This window comes from Aquarana catesbeiana, linkage group LG06 (genome assembly GCF_042186555.1).
Source record: "Aquarana catesbeiana isolate 2022-GZ linkage group LG06, ASM4218655v1, whole genome shotgun sequence".
Classification (NCBI taxonomy): domain Eukaryota; kingdom Metazoa; phylum Chordata; class Amphibia; order Anura; family Ranidae; genus Aquarana; species Aquarana catesbeiana.
In genome coordinates, this window is record NC_133329.1 from 34615878 (window position 1) to 34635659 (window position 19782).

The 19782-nt window shown below is 44.1% G+C and overlaps 1 protein-coding gene across 1 annotated transcript; it reads right to left on the minus strand.

Moving 5' to 3' along the window:
* Positions 1–1042: 1042 nt before the first annotated feature.
* Positions 1043–17879, minus strand: LOC141147546 (up-regulator of cell proliferation-like). Its single transcript, XM_073634776.1, has 2 exons — positions 17826–17879; positions 1043–5752 (listed from the first exon to the last, which is right to left on the minus strand). The coding sequence occupies exons 1-2, from the start codon at positions 17839–17841 to the stop codon at positions 1068–1070; spliced, it is 4701 nt and encodes a 1566-aa protein (XP_073490877.1). The 5' UTR covers positions 17842–17879; the 3' UTR covers positions 1043–1067.
* Positions 17880–19782: the final 1903 nt, after the last annotated feature.

The following is a 19782-nucleotide window of genomic DNA, read 5'->3' on the forward strand; positions in this document are numbered from 1 at the left end:
AGGAGAGATTTACAGTACCTATAGGTAAGCCTTACTATAGGCTTACCTATAGGTAAAAGTCAAAGAGATGGGAGTTTACACCCATTTTAAGGTGATTGTAGCTGCATTAGTGCATTTACAGCAAAAACGATTGAGTACCACCCTACTTCAAGGTCCAGTATGTTAGTGCAAGAAAAAAAAAAAAAAAAAAAAAAATCAAGGACAGTACTCAATTGTTCTTGTCAAACATCCTCAACTTGTTGATCTTTACACAAAGCTAAAACTCTGAGTGGCCCAGAGGTAGAGCATTGTCACCAGCAATTATTGGGCATTTGACTACTGATTTAAAATCATTACAGAAAATCTAACCCCCCAAACCAGATGATATCACACTCAGGGGTATATTTATGAATGTTTTTACCCAAGATTCACTTTTTTTCTTTGTTGAATCCCATTAGCAAAATATGCAAATTTTAGGTAAAAGTTGTTTGAATCTTAGATGAAAACCCATTTAGAAAAATAGAACCCTATCTTTTAATTGTAGACAATATTAAAACACATCAAACTTTTGTACATATGCATTATTCTTTTTATTCCAACCAAAAAGTAAAATTCTAAATCAAAAGGCCACTTCAGTTACAGGGATTACATTGCTAGTTGTCCAATAGACCAAAAGTCCAATACAAGCGAAAAACATTAGGCCCTACATAAATCCACAGTGCCTGGTACAGTAGTAGATAGATGCAATTCTTCCTATAATATTTAGGTAAAGTGCAGCAAGAAGACAATACCATTGATATTATTGTAAATTGTTAGAGATGCATGTAACCTTCATCTTCATAAATACTTCTTGCACATCAGCCCAAAGCCAAAGTGGTTGGTATACTGTTAAAGTAGCAGACCTTAATTGGTGCAAAACCCGCCAACTGCACAAGTTTCAAAATATCTATCCACTGATATTGTTGTGTATTTATTAGCTTAATTCATGATGGACTTTGTATAAATACTATGAATCATCATTGCTCTCAGAACAAAAAGAATTTGTAATGATCTCTTTACTATGGATATGCATGCTATGGATAGGGTGGTCAATTCACATTAAAGGCTTTTTTCAAGCTGTGAAGTGCTTGCTCTCTGGTGATTTCCATCCAAATATCTGGCAGCTCAGCTGGTAATGCTACATACTCTTTGGAAAACTGTCCATTAAACTTTACAAAGATGTACTTCCAGTAATCTGAGCACACAATGCTGGAGTCAGGCTGAATGGCCCATTCTGGATAATATGTACGATACTCTTTATAGGGGTGCCATTTCATTTCAGTATCTGCATTTCTAAAACTTGAGCTAGATACAACAAGAGTAGAACAGATATCAACGACCAGCTTCTCATCTTCCTCAAAACGGTATTGTCCCAATCCTTGTGGTCTGTGAATGGAAGCTGCATGATTCGTATGATCACCCCCTCCAGCCTCACAGGGGACACCACAGAAAGGACACTGCTTGCCACATCCAACCACCTTCCTGAACAATTCATTCTGAGGCTTCACTATCACCCTGGAAAGTATAGAATGTATATCCAAAGATCTTAGTCTTGATTGGATTTGTTGTTGTGTTCCTGTGAGGAAGTGATCGATTTCTGCTGAGAACTGCAAAACATTTCCCAGGTTGTGAAATGTGATAACTTGCATCTCTTTCTGTGAAATCACCAATTCTGTTTTTAACACTTCACAGAACTGTTTCAAAAAACTTGACACTGAGTTTTCCTTCAGGCATCTTTCGTTTTTAAGAGCATTTTTTATTTTCTTCTCAATGGATGAGAGAATATGCCCCTGCAAGGTTTCTAAGGTTGGTCCCCTGCCATATTTGTTTGTAATGTAAGTTAAAATCCATTGCTTTGTAAAGCCCTCATAGGAACTGATGTATTCAACATACCTTTGGAATGACATGTCTTCTAGAAGCTCCTCTAAAATTGTACACTGGAAAAAACTTCGGCTGCTAAATGTGATATTTTCATAATCGCTTAAAATCGCGTCCACTATTTTTTGTCCAAGTTGTTTAAAAATATAATCCATTATTGCTGGTTTCAAGCACAGCTCACAAAACTGTCTAGCTCTGCTTCGGCATTCATCTTTCTTGTGGAAAATACTGAGAAATGTAGACCAGTATTGAGGCTTTAGCTTTTCTAGACATAGTTTAGGATCATTTTCATGGAGAAACTTGTCATGTAAATTCTGAAAGGCTTGAGAGGCTTTTCCAAAAATGAAAAGTTTGATATCCAGCTCAAACTGTGCCGTGAAGTTAAGTTTTTTCACATCTTTGCGATTTAGTATTTTATTGATCTTGTGTAGAAGTTCCTTAGCATATATTTCATTGTAATCATCACTGGAAGACATCTTCTCTTTTATATACTCATCACCTGTCTGAATTATTGAAGCAGCAAGATCTCTAACCTTTTTATTGCGTTCTTGCCTAAATATTAATTTGCTTAAAAAAGATTTAAAGGTGTGTTCAAAATATCTTTCATCCTCTGTAAAAAACGTTAAACCTGGTCTTGCATATTGATGTAAAACATTGATCTTAATTAATGCTTCATTTATATGAGGTCCTTTACTGCTCATGTCATTTTTGAGAAGGTGGAGAAGAGAATGATCCACATCACATCTCCTAAGTTCTTCCAACTGCAAATCTGATAACGTCTTCATCCACATCAACTCAAATTCTTGTTGAATCTCTTGTTCACTTACTTCACAATTATTCGGTCTGTATCTTTGCAGAAGATGTGTTATTCTATCTTCAATCAATGCTTGGGATTTCCTCTGAATGTTCTGGATTTGTATTTTCCCTTTCTGGATAGAAACAGCCTCATAACACTTGCTAAGAGCATTTCTTTCAAGTTCTTTTCTCAGACTCTTTATACCCAATTTGAATTCCTCTCTGTGTCGTTCTATGAGATTAGCATTTTCTGAGTTTTCAAAATATTTTTCTAGTGATGCAGTCATTTTATTTTCTTCCTCCAAAAGAATATTCTGCAGCTCATGTGAATTGCCTTCAGATATTTTTCCAGATTGATTTCTAATGTCATTTTCTGTGCTGATCACCCAGTTGTAAATTGATTTACAGAAATCCCATTCCCATAAGGAATACTGTACAGACAATTTATTGTAGGCTTTGGCCACCAGGCTGTTTCTAAAATTGAAGATGAATTTCTCGTGTTTCACAGATCGCCATAAACTTTCTATCCAAGTAATAAAGTCAGAGATGCTGGATGGCCTGTTAATAGATTTCTCACGTTCCATAAATTCAAATAAATACATTTTTAACTCAAGTACATTTGAGCTGTAACCAAGATTTACTGGAGCCATTGGTGGGTCTCCCTGCCAAAGGCCAGGAATGTACCAGTTGTCTTTATTTAGATCGTACTTCATCACATCAGTGAAAGCTGAAATCTCATTTTTTTTCTCCATTTTGGCAGCTACCTTTGTCATTTCATTCAGCTGTTCCAGAAGTTTCCTCCTGTCTCTCATGTTCTTATCAGGAGCCGATATATCACTCACATTCTGGTGTACAAACTGGCAGTTGGGCTTCTTCCCAATTTCTTTCATTCTAAGAAAAGCATGGACTACGATCTGTAAAATATCCTTCATTTCTGTTGCATTTTCCATGGCCATATTGATTATGGTGATATCACTCAGCCCAACTACTAGCGTGGCCAGTTCATTGTCATGTTCATAACTGTCCTCCAGGGAGGCCAACTCTGGAGCTTTTAGCCCCTCAGTGTCAATCACCAGGATGAAGTGACAGCCCAGCTTTTCTTGAAAGTCCTCTTTCACATTTAGGAGAGTCATGAAGGCTCCTCGTGTGCATCGTCCACTGGCCACCGGGAACTGCAGACCAAACATGGTGTTGAGGAGGGTGGATTTCCCCGTACTCTGCACTCCCAGCACAGTTATCACTCTAATTTTGCATTTTCTTTCTGTTTTGATGTCCAATTCAGTTAGAACATCTGTTATCCATTGCAGAGGTATGTTGGAAGCATCTCCATCAATAAGCTCCAATGGAAACCCATCTAACAGAAGTTCAGCTGCTATTCCTGGAAGTTTAGAGAACTTTTTTTGATGTCTCTCAATTTGTTTTAGTTTTGTCATAGAACTTTCAGCTTCATAGAACTGACCCAGTTCACGTAGAAAGTGTTCTATCCCTAAAGAGCTATCTGAAAGTTTCTGATCTAAGTCCTGAAGTTCTTTTCTATGTGCAGTGTTGGTACATTTCTCCTTATAGGTGCTTTGAAGTTCAGTCAGATTGTCTCTTGCAATTGCATCAAGCTTAAATTTCATCCATTTTAGAAAATGCTGTCTTTCTTTTCGAGACAAATCAGTAAGAGCATTTGTAAACATCTGTATACCTTTTGGAGTTTGATGTTTATATTGTTCTGAGTGCAGGTTATTGCATTTCTTTAGGAGAGCAGACTGATATTTTTCTGCATTCTCCTCTCCTTGATTTTTCATTCTGCAAAGTTCTTTTCCTATTTTAGACAACTGTTTCCAGAGATCTCCTTGTAATTTCAAGGTTTGCTTTTTATACAGTGCTACATCTTGGATTTTTATTTTATTGGCAAGATCTCTTGCTTTCTGGCATTCATTTGTGTATTCATCCACCACAAAATTATGCTTTCCAAAGTATTTTGGAACATCTCCTAGTATTACATTTTTGTAGCATTTTTGAAAAACATTTTGAAGTTTTGGTTGGATTTTTTTAATGAAAGTTGCATCATTCTCCGATTTGCTTTTCAAGATAACATGTTCCTTATCACTTCTTAATACTGGTAATAGACGCAAAAGAATACTTTTTGTTTTTTCCTCTATAGCTTTGCCTGGTGTAACAACAAAGTGAAACATGGTGTCACTTTGACTACATTTTGATAACAGTTGGAGTTCTCGCTCATTGATTGTCTCCATAAATATAAACACAGCTGATGAAATTTCACTCAAAAATTCGAACTGGTCCCAGTTGGTCTCCAGGTCTCCACGTAGGTTGGTCACTGCAAAGGGTACTGGGAAAACATCAGATTTACTGGAGGGGAAATACCAGGACATTTCCACAAGTCCATCAGATATTTTCCTCTCAAAGTTTCCTCCTTCCATATCATCATGGATGAAGAAGTTGTGATGCTGCTGGATAGGATTGAGAACTTGATTCAGGGTTTTAGATTTGGATAGCTTGGTTTTCCCCAATCTTACAAAGGAAATGAGTGGCATAGAAATATTTACCACATTTTCCTCTGTAAACCCTTTACTGTCAACTAGTGACTGAGGTCTCCACTTCTTCACAATGTCCCTCATTGACCACAGCATGAAGGTACATTGCGACCCATAACCAGCAGGGAGCAGTAGAGGGACAGCGAACTGGCACATGGCCATTTTGCTCACAATCTCCTGTTGCAGAATATGGTCTGAACAATGGAGGAGAACACAGAGGACATCAAGGGGATGGACTGAACTTGCATTTTGTGGATCATCAAATATAAATTCAAATGGATCTTTTTCCACTGCAGTATACAGGTCAATCTGATCTGTGTCAAATAGAGTGTTCCTTGCAGTACCATCCAGAGCCATGATCTTCCTCAGAGTACACCAGGGTACATCTTCTATCTTCTGGGGTTTATTGTCTTTATGGTTCTTGGCAGAGATTTCTAGAATATCCCCCAAAGTCAGCTTATTGGAAATATACTTCTCCATCTTCAACAGTACAAGAAGATTAGTAAAATCCTCCATCCCTGTAAATAGAAATAAGCAACAAAAACATCAATAAGTCATATTTTAAGAAAATTTGAGTTACCTTAACTGTTTATGGTTAGGACTAGGGATACGGTTCAGATTCTCCCCCCCCCCCCCATAGATTCACATAAAATCCATGGTCCAGGTGAATTTTGACCAAACCTGCAATGGCTTTTTTTTGTAAACCATAATGTTCTTTAAACTGTGGTCAGTAAGCTTAGAAGGGGGGATTTTGGTAAACCAGCCCCCTCATTCTAAAGGGAGGACTCACAAGAATCATAGAATCATTGTATTGAAGTTTCTGTAGGATAGGGAGAGAGTATGGTAATATCATTTTCCATAAATAAACCATGGTCAGTAGACTTGGAACAGCCAATAATTGGGGGGAATTTGATAAGAAAACCCTCTAACTAGGAAGACCCCGTTCACACTCCCTGGGCTCCCCAGTCGGGGGGTGACCCTGGGTCGGGGCTCGGGTGCATTCAGGAGGAGTGTTGAGATCCTGGAAGGAGAGGCACATGAGAGAGAAAGTAAAGGACAGTGGGAGAGAACACTTCTAAGAGTCTCCAGGGAGGACTACTGGTCGCAGCCGGGAGGGCTGGTGAGTGAGCACAGTCAGGAGGACTGGGGAGGCATGCCTGAGAGAACTGGGAGATTGCAGTTTGAGATGGGTGCAGAACCAGAAGAGAGGACTGTGGAGAAGGGCAGTGGAAGGAGATCATTGCAGCCAGGCTGGCTGGCAGGGCCTGAAGAGAGCTATCTGGGAGATGTAGCTGAATAGAGGACAACTAGCACCTGAACTATTTCTACACCACAGGGGCCCGAGGTCCCTGCCCGCAAAAGGTAGTTCGCTGAGGCCCGGCTGAAGCAGTGTCAGGCCTACCTATGCAGTGCTAGCTAGTCTTGAGGAGTGACAGTCTGCAGCAAGGGAAGTGCTGGAGGAGGAGGAACGGTGAGCAGCAAGTGTTTGTGCTGGAGAGAAGGTTGAGATGTATATACTGGAGTGTATATAGAGGTCCCAAGCAAGTTTGCACTGAATATTGCTGGGCATCCCAAAATTCCCAAATTCCCATCCAAGTTTAATTCCCTAAATAAAAAACAAAAACAAAAAAACAAAGCTATGGACTCGTCTATGTCTAGGAATGTTTAAGAGTTGGAGTTCTGGCTGGGCAGGGTGGCAGGTGAACCACTATTTTTAGAAAATTGGACAAAAACAAAAATGCATATGGAGCGATCATCTGATAATCTGATCATTATTACACAGATTTCACAAGCTGATTACAACAGTTCATGTGAAAATATCACAAAATAAGCCCAAAATAAATTCTTGTAAGATAACTGAACAAACTTTTTTCATGTAATTAGTATGGTATTTGCACAGAAAAAAAAAAAAAAAATCAAATGACCAAGAGTGCACATGCTCGGAAATGAAAGGATACAAATTACAATACATTATTTCTGAAGTTGTATTCTGTCTAATAAGAATTTTTGTACCTTTAGTAACCAATTTGCTTTCCATCTGAGACTAGCATGGACAAAAAAAAAATTCCGATATACTCATTGTGTGTATGGGCCTTTTATTCTAGGAGCAGAGGATTAAAGATTTTTTTTTTACCAAAAATATGTAGCAGAGTACATATTGACCTAAATTGAGGAAGAAATTCGATATTTTACATTTTTTTTATTGGATTTGTTTTATAGCAGAAAGTAAAAAATATTGTTTTTTTCAAAAATGTCGTTAAGGTCATCTGTTCTTGAAGCTACCTTTTGTTTGCAGCACCCAACTGCAAAAAAAAAAAAACTAAGCGTGAAGAAAAGTGTGCACCTAAGTCACCTCACATGGCACTTTAATTCACCACCACTCCCTTCCCATAAATAAAATGAAGTAAAAAAAAAGTTAAGCCTATAATCCACAAATAAAATTCTCATGACAATTTTATCCTGCTGTTTCCTCTACAGCAATGATTTTCAACCCTGTCCTCAAGTACCCCCAACAGGCCATGTTTGCAGGTTTTCCTTTATCTTGCACAGGTGCTTTAAATCAGAGTCAATGGCTTGGTATTTTGGACAGCTATTTTATCAAAGAGAAATTCCCAAAACATGACCTGTTGGGGGTAATTGAGGATAGGGTTGAAAACCACTGCTCTACAGCACATATGTCAAACACAAGGCCCGTGGGCCGAATCCGGCCCTCCAGGCCTCGTCATTTGACCATTGCACCCAGTTGTAAAGCTGGAACGTGGCAGAACTCCATTCCACTACCTCTGGCATTCACCCTCTGCTCCCCTCTGTCACTTGTAAACTCAGAAGCCTTCTATGTTTACAAGGGATAGCTTTGCTCAGCAGCTCCTGGATGTAACTGATCCATCCCTGCAAGCGCTAACAGCGGGGGCAGACCTCCAGAGAGAAAGAACCATCTCTCTGCAAGGTGTGACACCTACACAAGGAGGTACTAGAGCTGGGCCAGGTGGGAGAGAGAGATGCAAGGAAGATTTGGTGGGGGGGAGGGGGAATTGGGATTCTGTACATAGCGCACACCTGAGCTCTGCACTCTGTATGTAACGCACCCTTAAACCCTGGACCCTGTACACAGCGCAACCCTGGACCCTGTACACAGCGCAACCCTGGACTCTGCACCCTGTATATAGCTCACCCCTGATCACTCGGTTCTCACAGCTCCCTGAGCAGAGAGCTGTAGATTGTCAGTCCCCAGTAGGGATGAGCCGAACACCCCCCGGTTCGGTTCGCACCAGAACCCGCGAACGGACCGAAAGTTCGCACGAACGTTAGAACCCCATTGACGTCTATGGGACTCGAACGTTCGAAATCAAAAGTGCTCATTTTAAAGGCTAATTTGCATGGTATTGTCCTAAAAAGGGTTTGGGGACCCGGGTCCTACCTCAGGGGACATGTATCAATGCAAAAAAAAACTTTTAAAAACGGCCGTTTTTTCGGGAGCAGTGATTTTAATGATGCTTAAAGTAAAAAAAAAAAAAGTGAAATATTCCTTTAAATATCGTACCTGGGGGGTGTCTATAGTATGCCTGTAAAGTGACGCGTGTTTCCCATGTTTAGAACAGTCCCTGCACCAAATGTCATTTTTAAAGGAAAAAATCTCATTTAAAACTGCTTGCGGGTTTAATGTCATGTCGGGTCATGGCAATATGGATGAAAATCAGTGAGACAAACGGCATGGGTACCCCCCCAGTCCATTACCAGGCCCTTTGGGTCTTGTATGGATATTAAGGGGAACCCCGCACCCAAATTAAAATAAGGAAAGGTGTGGGGCCACCAGGCCCTATATACTCTGAACAGCAGTATACAGGCGGTGCAAACAAGACAGGGACTGTAGGTTTGTTGTTAAGTAGAATCTGTTTGTAATTTTGAACATTTTTAACGTGTTTAGCTCCAGCCAAAAAATCTTTTCTAAGCTTTTTGGAAAACATAGGGAAGGGTTATCACCCCTGTGACATTTGTTTTGCTGTCTTTCCTCCTCTTCAGAAGATTTCACCTCACTTTTTTGTCCCAATGAAAAATGTTTTTTGAAAATTTGGGTTTTTTTGTGGAACAAGGATTGGAAAGCATCAGTGGAAAGGAGAAATTGTTTTCCCATATTAACTCTTACAGGAGAGAATTTCCCTTCCTAGGGGTAGATTTCATCTCACTTCCTGTTGTCTCCTTCCGTTTGCAAGTAGGAGTCGTTTGTAAGTTAGATGTTTGAAAGTAGGGTCCTGCCCTATATACTCAGCAGAAATTTGGGCCTTAGGTGTTGCTGTGGCCACAACACTGTAAGCCCTCACAGGGCCCTGCTGTGAAATATTAGATCAAGAATTGTAATTACATGCCCCTGTTGAACAGGAGCTGAAAAATTAGGCCTTAGGCACTGGTGCTGGTGCCACAACACTGCAACCCCTCACAGACACTCTAGTTGGAACGCAGGAACGAGCCCTGCTGCAAATTATTGCTTCAAAAATTGTAATTACACGCCCCTGTTAGACAGGAGCAGAAAAATTGGGCCTTAGGCACTGGTGCTGGTGCCACAACACTGCAACCCCTCACAGACACTCTAGTTGGAACGCAGGAACGAGCCCTGCTGCAAAGTATTGCATCAAAAATTGTAATTACACGCCCCTGTTAGACAGGGGCAGAAAAATTGGGCCTTAGGCACTGGTGCTGGTGCCACAACACTGCAACCCCTCACAGACACTCTAGTTGGAACGCAGGAACGAGCCCTGCTGCAAAGTATTGCTTCAAAAATTGTAATTACACGCCCCTGTTAGACAGGGGCAGAAAAATTGGGCCTTAGGCACTGGTGCTGGTGCCACAACACTGCAACCCCTCACAGACACTCTAGTTGGAACGCAGGAACGAGCCCTGCTGCAAAGTATTGCATCAAAAATTGTAATTACACGCCCCTGTTAGACAGGGGCAGAAAAATTGGGCCCTAGGCACTGGTGCTGGTGCCACAACACTGCAACCCCTCACAGACACTCTAGTTGGAATGCAGGAACGAGCCCTGCTGCAAATTATTGCTTCAAAAATTGTAATTACACGCCCCTGTTAAACAGGGGCTGAAAAATTGTGCCTTAGGCACTGGTGGTGGCGCCCAGAACCAAAAATGTTCTTACAAGCTATCAGCGTGATGATTGAGCAGGAAGAGGATAATTACTCAGGGATAGTCACTCAGCATCAGCATAGGCAGTCTTTGAAGGGATCTGAGATTTCAAAAAAAATTATTCGGTTACATCAGCATCAGGTGCTTGGTAGCTGGTGGTGATCCAAGACTCATTCATTTTTATGAAGGTCAGCCGATCGACCGAGTCGGTGGACAGACGCACCCTGTGATCGGTTACCACGCCTCCAGCAGCACTGAATGTGCGTTCCGAAAGAATGCTGGATGCAGGACAGGCCAGTAGCTCAATTGCATACTGTGCAAGCTCTGGCCAGTGATCCATCCTCAAGACCCAGTAACCCAGAGGATTTTCGGTGGGAAAGGTGTCCAAGTCTGATCTTGCCCCTAGGTATTCCTGCACCATGTAAAACAGACGCTGGCGATGGTTGCTGGAACCGATCATACCTTGGGGCTGCGGACCAAAAAATTGTCTGAACGCATCGGTCAGACGGCCACCTTCTCCACCGCTCCTTCTTTGACTGACCGAAGCCTCAGCAACACGTTGTCCAGAAACAGGAGTTTGTAACCTCCCAGTCTCTGGGAACGCGTTGCACAGACCTTTCTGCAAGGCCTCCCGAAGATGTTTCATCCTCTGCTCCCTCTGCGATGGCAAGATAAGGTCCGCAACCTTACCCTTGTAACGTGGATCAAGGAGGGTTGCCAGCCAGTATTGGTCCTTCTCCTTGATACCACGAATACGAGGATCCTTACGCAGGCTTTGCAGGATCAGGGAGGCCATGCAGCGTAGGTTTGCTGAGGCATTTGGTCCGGAGTCCTCTGGGTCACTAAGAACGACATGGTCCGCAGCCACCTCCTCCCAGCCACGTACAAGTCCATGTGTTTCTTGGGACTGATCCCTTAAAGACTGCTGTTGATGCTGAGTGCCAGGCTCCACCTCCATACTGACACAATCTTCCTCCTCCTCCTCTTCCTCCTCGTCCTCTTCCTGTGTGATCGGCGGGCACGCAGGAACACTGTCTGGATAAAGGGGGCCTTGAAAGCTAAGGAAGTCCTTCTCTTCCTGCCTCTGTTCTGCCTCAAGTGCCCTGTCCATTATTCCACGCAGCGTGTGCTCCAACAGGTGGACAAGGGGGACAGTGTCACTGATGCATGCACTGTCACTGCTCACCATCCTCGTGGCCTCCTCGAATGGTGACAGGACAGTGCATGCATCCCTGATCATGGCCCACTGGCGTGGGGAAAAAAAACCAAGCTCCCCTGACCCTGTCCTGGTGCCATAGTCGCACAGGTACTCATTGATGGCCCTCTGCTGCGTGTGCAGCCGCTGCAGCATGGCCAACGTTGAGTTCCACCTGGTGGGCATGTCACAGATTAGGCGGTTCTTGGGCAGGTTAAACTCCTTTTGGAGGTCCGTCAGCCGAGCACTGGCATTATATGACCGGCGGAAATGCACACAGACTTTCCTGGCCTGCCTCAGGACATCCTGTAAGCCCGGGTACCTGCCCAAGAACCGCTGCACCACCAAGTTAAGGACGTGAGCCAAACAGGGCACATGGGTCATTTGTCCCTGTCGGAGGGCAGAGAGGAGGTTGGTGCCATTGTCGCAAACCACCATTCCTGCCTTAAGTTGGCGTGGCGTCAACCACCTCTGAACCTGCCCCTGCAGAGCCGACAGAACCTCTGCCCCAGTGTGGCTCCTGTCCCCCAAGCACACCAGCTCAAGCACCGCATGGCATCTTTTGGCCTGCGTACTTGCGTAGCCCCTTGAACGCCTACGGAGCAACGCTGGTTCCGAGGAAGAGGCCATGGAGGAAGAAGAAGAGGAGGGGGTGGAGGAGAGAGATGTGTCACAATCAGCATTTTGGAGGCGTGGTGGCGGAACAACCTCCAACACTACTGCACCTTGTCCTGCATCCTTCCCAGCTGCCAGCAGAGTCACCCAATGCGCCGTGAAACTTAGGTAACGTCCCTGTCCATGCCTGCTGGACCATGAGTCAGCGGTAATATGCACCTTACCGCTGACCGCCCTGTCCAGCGAGGCATGGACATTGCCTTCCACATGCCGGTAGAGAGCCGGAATCGCCTTCCGTGAGAAAAAGTGGCGTTTGGGTACCTGCCACTGAGGAACCGCACATTCCACAAACTCACGGAAGGGGGCAGAGTCTACCAACTGAAAAGGCAGCAGTTGAAGTGCTAGCAATTTTGCCAAGCTAGCATTCAACCGCTGGGCATGTGGATGGCTGGGAGCAAACTTCTTTCGGCGGTGCAGCAGCTGGGGCAGGGAAATTTGCCTGGTACAATCTGACGTCGGTGTACCAAAAGCAGATTGCCCACAAGTACTTGGCTGTGACACACCTAATTCTACACCTTCATTCCTCTCACTGCAGGTCTCAGAGAGGACTGAAGGTCTAGTGGGGTTGGAAATCTCAGCTGATGAGGAGCAAGGAGAGATCCTCTTTGTTCTTTGGTGTGGGTCTTTTAGATACGCTTGCCAACGAACTGCATGGCAGGTCAACATATGTCTGGTCAAGCATGTGGTACCCAAGCGGGAGATGTTTTGGCCACGCGAGATACGCTTGAGACATATGTTGCAAATAGCAGCGGTGCGATCTGATGCACTCGTCTCAAAAAAGGCCCACACCAAAGAACTTTTTGAATAACGCGCAGAGACTGCAGCGCCCTGCACATGTGGAGCTTTGGGGTGTGATGCAGTCAATGTGCTGCCCTTAGGCTGGCCCCTGGAGGGCATCCTGCCTCGTTGGTGATGTGCTGCCGCCTCCTCCTCCTCCTCCTCCTCCTCCTCTCTCCTATCAGGCACCCACGTTGAGTCAGTGACCTCATCATCCCCTCCCTCCTCATCACTGGAGCAAACCTGGCAGTATGCTGCAGCAGGGGGAGCATGACTGCCAGATTGCTGTCCTTCTTGGGCACCCCCTCTGTCCGCGCTCATGTTACTGCCTTCATCGAGCTCAGTATCGTCATCAGAGCCTTCCAAACGCTGGGCATCCTCCTGGAGCATGTACCCAACACTGTGGTCAAACAGTTCGAGGGAATCCTCATGAGGACATGGTGGAGCTAGGGAAGGAGTCACTGATGACATTGAGCTGAGGGAAGAGGCCGCTGCTTTGCCAGACAAAGCACCCTGGGCATGGGTGAGAGAGGATGAGGAGGATGAGGACGGCTTGGTCATCCACTCGACCAAGTCTTCCGCATGTTGCGGCTCAACACGGCCAGCTGCCGAAAAAAAGGCCAAGCGTGTCCCATGGCCACGTGCTGATGAGGATGCACCGTCTCCACGACCAGCACTAGACACAGAGCCTGCTTGCCCTCTCTTATTGGCTTGTGACTGTCTGCCTCTCCTTCTTGGCCTTCCAGACATACTAATGGCCTGTAGCTGCACTAAGCTGGGATAGAACACCTGTAATTTTCTTCAAGTAGCTTTATATACTGTAACCAGACAAGCCTGCCTGTCAGTAGGAAGATAACAGGAACGGATCTAGCTGAACACTGTGAGCAGGACGCACTGTACTAAATGTAAATAGTCTAGCTGCCTGACCGTGGTACTAATAGGATCAAATAGAACACCTGTAATTTTCTTCAGGTAGCTTTATATACTGTAACCAGACAAGCCTGCCTGTCAGTAGGAAGATAACAGGAACGGATCTAGCTGTACACTGTGAGCAGGACGCACTGTACTAAATGTAAATAGTCTAGCTGCCTGACCGTGGTACTAATAGGATCAAATAGAACACCTGTAATTTTCTTCAGGTAGCTTTATATACTGTAACCAGACAAGCCTGCCTGTCAGTAGGAAGATAACAGGAACGGATCTAGCTGAACACTGTGAGCAGGACGCACTGTACTAAATGTAAATAGTCTAGCTGCCTGACCGTGGTACTAATAGGATCAAATAGAACACCTGTAATTTTCTTCAGGTAGCTTTATATACTGTAACCAGACAAGCCTGCCTGTCAGTAGGAAGATAACAGGAACGGATCTAGCTGTACACTGTGAGCAGGACGCACTGTACTAAATGTAAATAGTCTAGCTGCCTGACCGTGGTACTAATAGGATCAAATAGAACACCTGTAATTTTCTTCAGGTAGCTTTATATACTGTAACCAGACAAGCCTGCCTGTCAGTAGGAAGATAACAGGAACGGATCTAGCTGAACACTGTGAGCAGGACGCACTGTACTAAATGTAAATAGTCTAGCTGCCTGACCGTGGTACTAATAGGATCAAATAGAACACCTGTAATTTTCTTCAGGTAGCTTTATATACTGTAACCAGACAAGCCTGCCTGTCAGTAGGAATTTAACAGGAACGGATCTAGCTGAACACTGTGAGCAGGACGCACTGCACTAAATGTAAATAGTCTAGAAGATAACAGGAACGGATCTAGCTGAACACTGTGAGCAGGACGCACTGCACTAAATGTAAATAGCAGGAACGGATCTAGCTGAACACTGTGAGCAGGACGCACTGCACTAAATGTAAATAGTCTAGAAGATAACAGGAACGGATCTAGCTGAACACTGTGAGCAGGACGCACTGCACTAAATGTAAATAGCAGGAACGGATCTAGCTGAACACTGTGAGCAGGACGCACTGCACTAAATGTAAATAGTCTAGAAGATAACAGGAACGGATCTAGCTGAACACTGTGAGCAGGACGCACTGCACTAAATGTAAATAGTCTAGAAGATAACAGGAACGGATCTAGCTGAACACTGTGAGCAGGACGCACTGCACTAAATGTAAATAGCAGGAACGGATCTAGCTGAACACTGTGAGCAGGACGCACTGCACTAAATGTAAATAGTCTAGAAGATAACAGGAACGGATCTAGCTGAACACTGTGAGCAGGACGCACTGCACTAAATGTAAATAGCAGGAACGGCTCTAGCTGAACACTGTGAGCAGGACGCACTGCACTAAATGTAAATAGCAGGAACGGATCTAGCTGAACACTGTGAGCAGGACGCACTGCACTAAATGTAAATAGCAGGAACGGATCTAGCTGAACACTGTGAGCAGGACGTACTGCACTAAATGTAAATAGCAGGAACGGATCTAGCTGAACACTGTGAGCAGGACGCACTGCACTAAATGTAAATAGCAGGAACGGATCTAGCTGAACACTGTGAGCAGGACGCACTGCACTAAATGTAAATAGCAGGAACGGATCTAGCTGAACACTGTGAGCAGGACGCACTGCACTAAATGTAAATAGCAGGAACGGATCTAGCTGAACACTGTGAGCAGGACGCACTGCACTAAATGTAAATAGCAGGAACGGATCTAGCTGAACACTGTGAGCAGGACGCACTGCACTAAATGTAAATTGCAGGAACGGATCTAGCTGAACACTGTGAGCAGGACGCACTGCACTAAATGTAAATAGTCTAGAAGATAACAGGAACGGATCTAGCTGAACACTGTGAGCAGGACGCACTGCACTAAATGTAAATAGCAGGAACGGATCTAGCTGAACACTGTGAGCAGGACGCACTGCATTAAATGTAAATAGTCTAGATAGAAGATAACAGGAACGGATCTAGCTAAACTGAATACAGTGTATATATATATATGCAACACCTGGGATGCATATATATACACAATACACTGTAAGTGCAGCTAACTGACTGACTGTTCTGCCTAATCTATCTAACTCAAATCAAATGACACTGTCTCTCTCTCTCTCTATCTCTCAGCACACCGGAACACACACTACACAGGGCCGCCGTGCAGGCGGCCTTATATAGTGTGGGGTGTGTACTAAATCCCCTGAGCCATAATTGGCCAAAGCCACCCTGGCTTTGGCCAATTACAGCTCTCTCTACTGACGGCGCTGTGATTGGCCAAGCATGCGGGTCATAGTGCATGCTTGGCCAATCATCAGCCAGCAATGCACTGCGATGCCGCAGTGAATTATGGGCCGTGACACGCCACACGAATTTAGCGCGAACGGCCCATAACGTTCGCAATTCGGCGAACGATCGAACAGCCGATGTTCGAGTCGAACATGGGTTCGACTCGAACACGAAGCTCATCCCTAGTCCCCAGCTCTCTGCTCTTCTCCATCCTCGCTCACAGGAGCGCTAGGATCAGTTTAGGCACCCAGACTCCCATTGTCGGGATGACGCTGTGCCTGGACTAAAATTGGTGACGTCAGCAGAGAGCTGACTTCAGCCTGCTCTCTTTTGAAAATGGGTCACATGAGTGCAAAATGAATTGCACTCCTGTGATCCATTGGAGAAGTACAGCCAAACAAGCTTTGGCTATACTTCTCCTTTAAAGCTCCTTCTCTTCTCTGTGTGCCCCCATAGAAAGCTGCTTTATATATGGGCACTCATGTGGGCTCGCTCCCGAGCCACCCTGTCTGCATCTATTGACACAGACAGGATCTCAGTCCTGCCCCCCGCATCCCTTGTCACAGGATTTGATTGACAGCAGTGGGAGCCAATGGCTCCTATTGCTATCAATCTGCCCAGAGAGGAGGGACAGAGCTTGGAGTGCCGCTGCTCTCATGCACATCGCTGGATCGGACATGAGCTCAAGTATGGGGGGGGGGGGGTTCAGGGAGGATAATGTTTCACAGAAAGTGTTTACCTAAATGTATAGAATGCATTAAGGTAAAAAAAAAAAAAAAAAAAAAAAAAAAACTTTTAGGCTTTAGAACCACTTTAAGTTTAGGTTTGCAACATTTCAAACCGGGTTCCCCAAACCCTTGGTGAAACAAACTTGGGCAGATTTGTCCATCACTATTGTACAGTATTTTGAAAAATATTTTTGCATTGTTAAATGTGTCCCCCCCCCCATAACAGAGCTTTGCTCCATACGCTATTTTTTTTAAAATCAAACCCACCCAGGATTTGTGTTGTGATTTTCTATTCCATTTGTGTATAATGCCCTGTACATACAAGCAGATTTTCCATCAGAAAAATCTTGGATGGTTTTTCCGACAGAATTCCGCTCAAGCTTGGCTTGCATAAAAACAGTCACACAAAAGTTCGCTGAACTTTCGACCGTCAAGAACGCGGCGTGACGTACAACACTACGACGAGCCGAGAAAATGAAGTTCAATGCTTCCGAGCATGTGTAGGAATTTTGCGCGTCGGAATTGCTACAGACGATTGGAATTTCCAATCGTAACTTTTTCCGACCGAAAAATTGAGAACCCGCTCTCAATCTTTTGCTGGTTGGAATTCGGCCAGCAAAAGTCTGATGGAGCGTACACACGGTCGCATTTTCTGACCAAAAGCTCTCATCAGTCTTTTGCTGGCCGAATTTCGGATCATGTGTACGCGGCATTAGATCTATAAAAGGCATTATTCTAGTAAAGAAAAAAAAAAAAAAAAAAGTACAAACAAAAATTAATTAGGTATTGTGTATGGAAAAAAAAAAACAAAACAAAAAAATAAAAAAAACACATACCTGTTCTTCCAGCCATCCTGAATGATGTGAAGCCGAGCTCCGATGGTCTATTTGCGGTTACTGAAAAAGTTTATTTTAGTTTAGTTACTTTATTGGACTAAAAAAAAAATAAAAATAAAAAAAAAGAAGTATATCTACATATTAGAATTATATATAACACACTATATTACCAAAAGTATTGGGACGCCTGTCTTTACATGAACGTTAGTGGCAACCCAGTCTTAGTCTGTAGGGTTCAATATTGATTTGGCCCACCTTTTGCAACTATAACAGCTTCACCTCTTCTGGGAAGGCTGTCCACAAGGTTTAGGAGTGTGTCTTTGGGAATGTTTGACCATTCTTCCAGAAGCGCATTTTTGAGGTCAGGCACTGATGTTGGATAAGAAAGCCTGGGTCGCAGTCTCCGCTGCGTTCATCCCAAAGGTGTTCTATCGGGTTGAGGTCAGGACTCTGTGCAGGTCAGTCAAGTTCCTCCACCCCAAACTCGCCCATCCATGTCTTCATGGACCTTGTTTTGTGCACTGGTGTAAAGTCATGTTGGAACAGGAAGGGGCCATCCCCAAACTGTTCCCACAAAGTTGGGAGCATGAAATTGTCCAAATTGTCTTGGTATGCTTTCACTAAGGAGTCAAGCCCAACCGCTGAAAAACAACCAACATCATAATCCCCCCTCCAACAAATGATTTGGACCAGTGCACAAAGCAAGGTCCATAAAGACATGGATGAGCGAGTTTGGGGTGAAGGAACTTGACCAGCCTGCACAGAGTCCTTACCGCAACCCAATAGAACACCTTTGGGATGAATTAGAGCACAGACTGCAAGCCAGGCTTCTCGTCCAATATCAGTGCCCGACCTCAAAAATGTGCTTCTGATAGAATAGTCAAACATTCCCATAGACACACTCGTAAACCTTGTGGACAGCCTTCCCAGAAGAGTTGAAGTTGTTATAGTTGCAAAGGGTGGGCCAACTCAATATTGAACCCTACGGACTAAGACTGGGATGTCATTAAAGTTCATGTGTGTGTAGAGGCAGGCGTCCTAATACTTTTGGTAATATAGTGAAGATTAAGTTTCAAATAGTGATCTTTAAAGTGGATCTTCAGGAATTACACAAACCCCCCCTCAGCCCCTTCTCACAGACAATCTAGACAGTGGTTGAATGTTGATGTCATTAAGTATTATGAAGGACCAATAGCCCTGCACTGTAAGTGAGGACAGAGAAGACTCCCCCACAGCCCAGGGAGAAGAGAGTACAGGAGAAAGGAATATGCAGTAGTAGAAGCTCCCTCCAGAGTTGCTAATGGTATGTGCTACACATCCGTTTTATTTGGGTCATTGCTGCATCCACTGACAGCGATAATAGGGGCCCTTATTGCATCCACCTCCATACAAAGATATCCCAGTACTCACATAAACTTGTCAATGTCCACCAAAAAAACCCTCATAAGATCAGAGGGAAGCACATTCAAGTGCAAAAGCTATCCACCCCTCTTGTACGGGGACTTCAGGGATCTTTATGGAGAAATAACAAGTCAATCCCTTCATTTTTGATGCTACAACCTCCTGCACTCTGTGTTTCTATCACATATATTTCCTCTAGCCCCCCCCCCCCCCACCCAATTTCAGCTAACTGCCTTGATATGTTGCCCCTTTGCACAAGGTTTATTAAGATCTTTGTGTGATCCATTAGGCCCTTTGGTCAAAGGTTTACCTTCCAGTCCCTTTTGGGGATCCCCCATGGGGTTAGGTACCATTTGCAGCTTCGGGTTGTACATAGTTGAGTCCAGACACACTACTGATGCCGCGTACACATGATCGGAGTTTTGGTCGGAAAAAGCTCTGATGGTTTTCCCGATGGAATTCCGATGGGATTTCGCTCAAGCATACACACGGTCACGCCAAATTCCGACCGAAAATGCAGAGCTACGTGATAATAACCTTGATTATGCAAGGATAA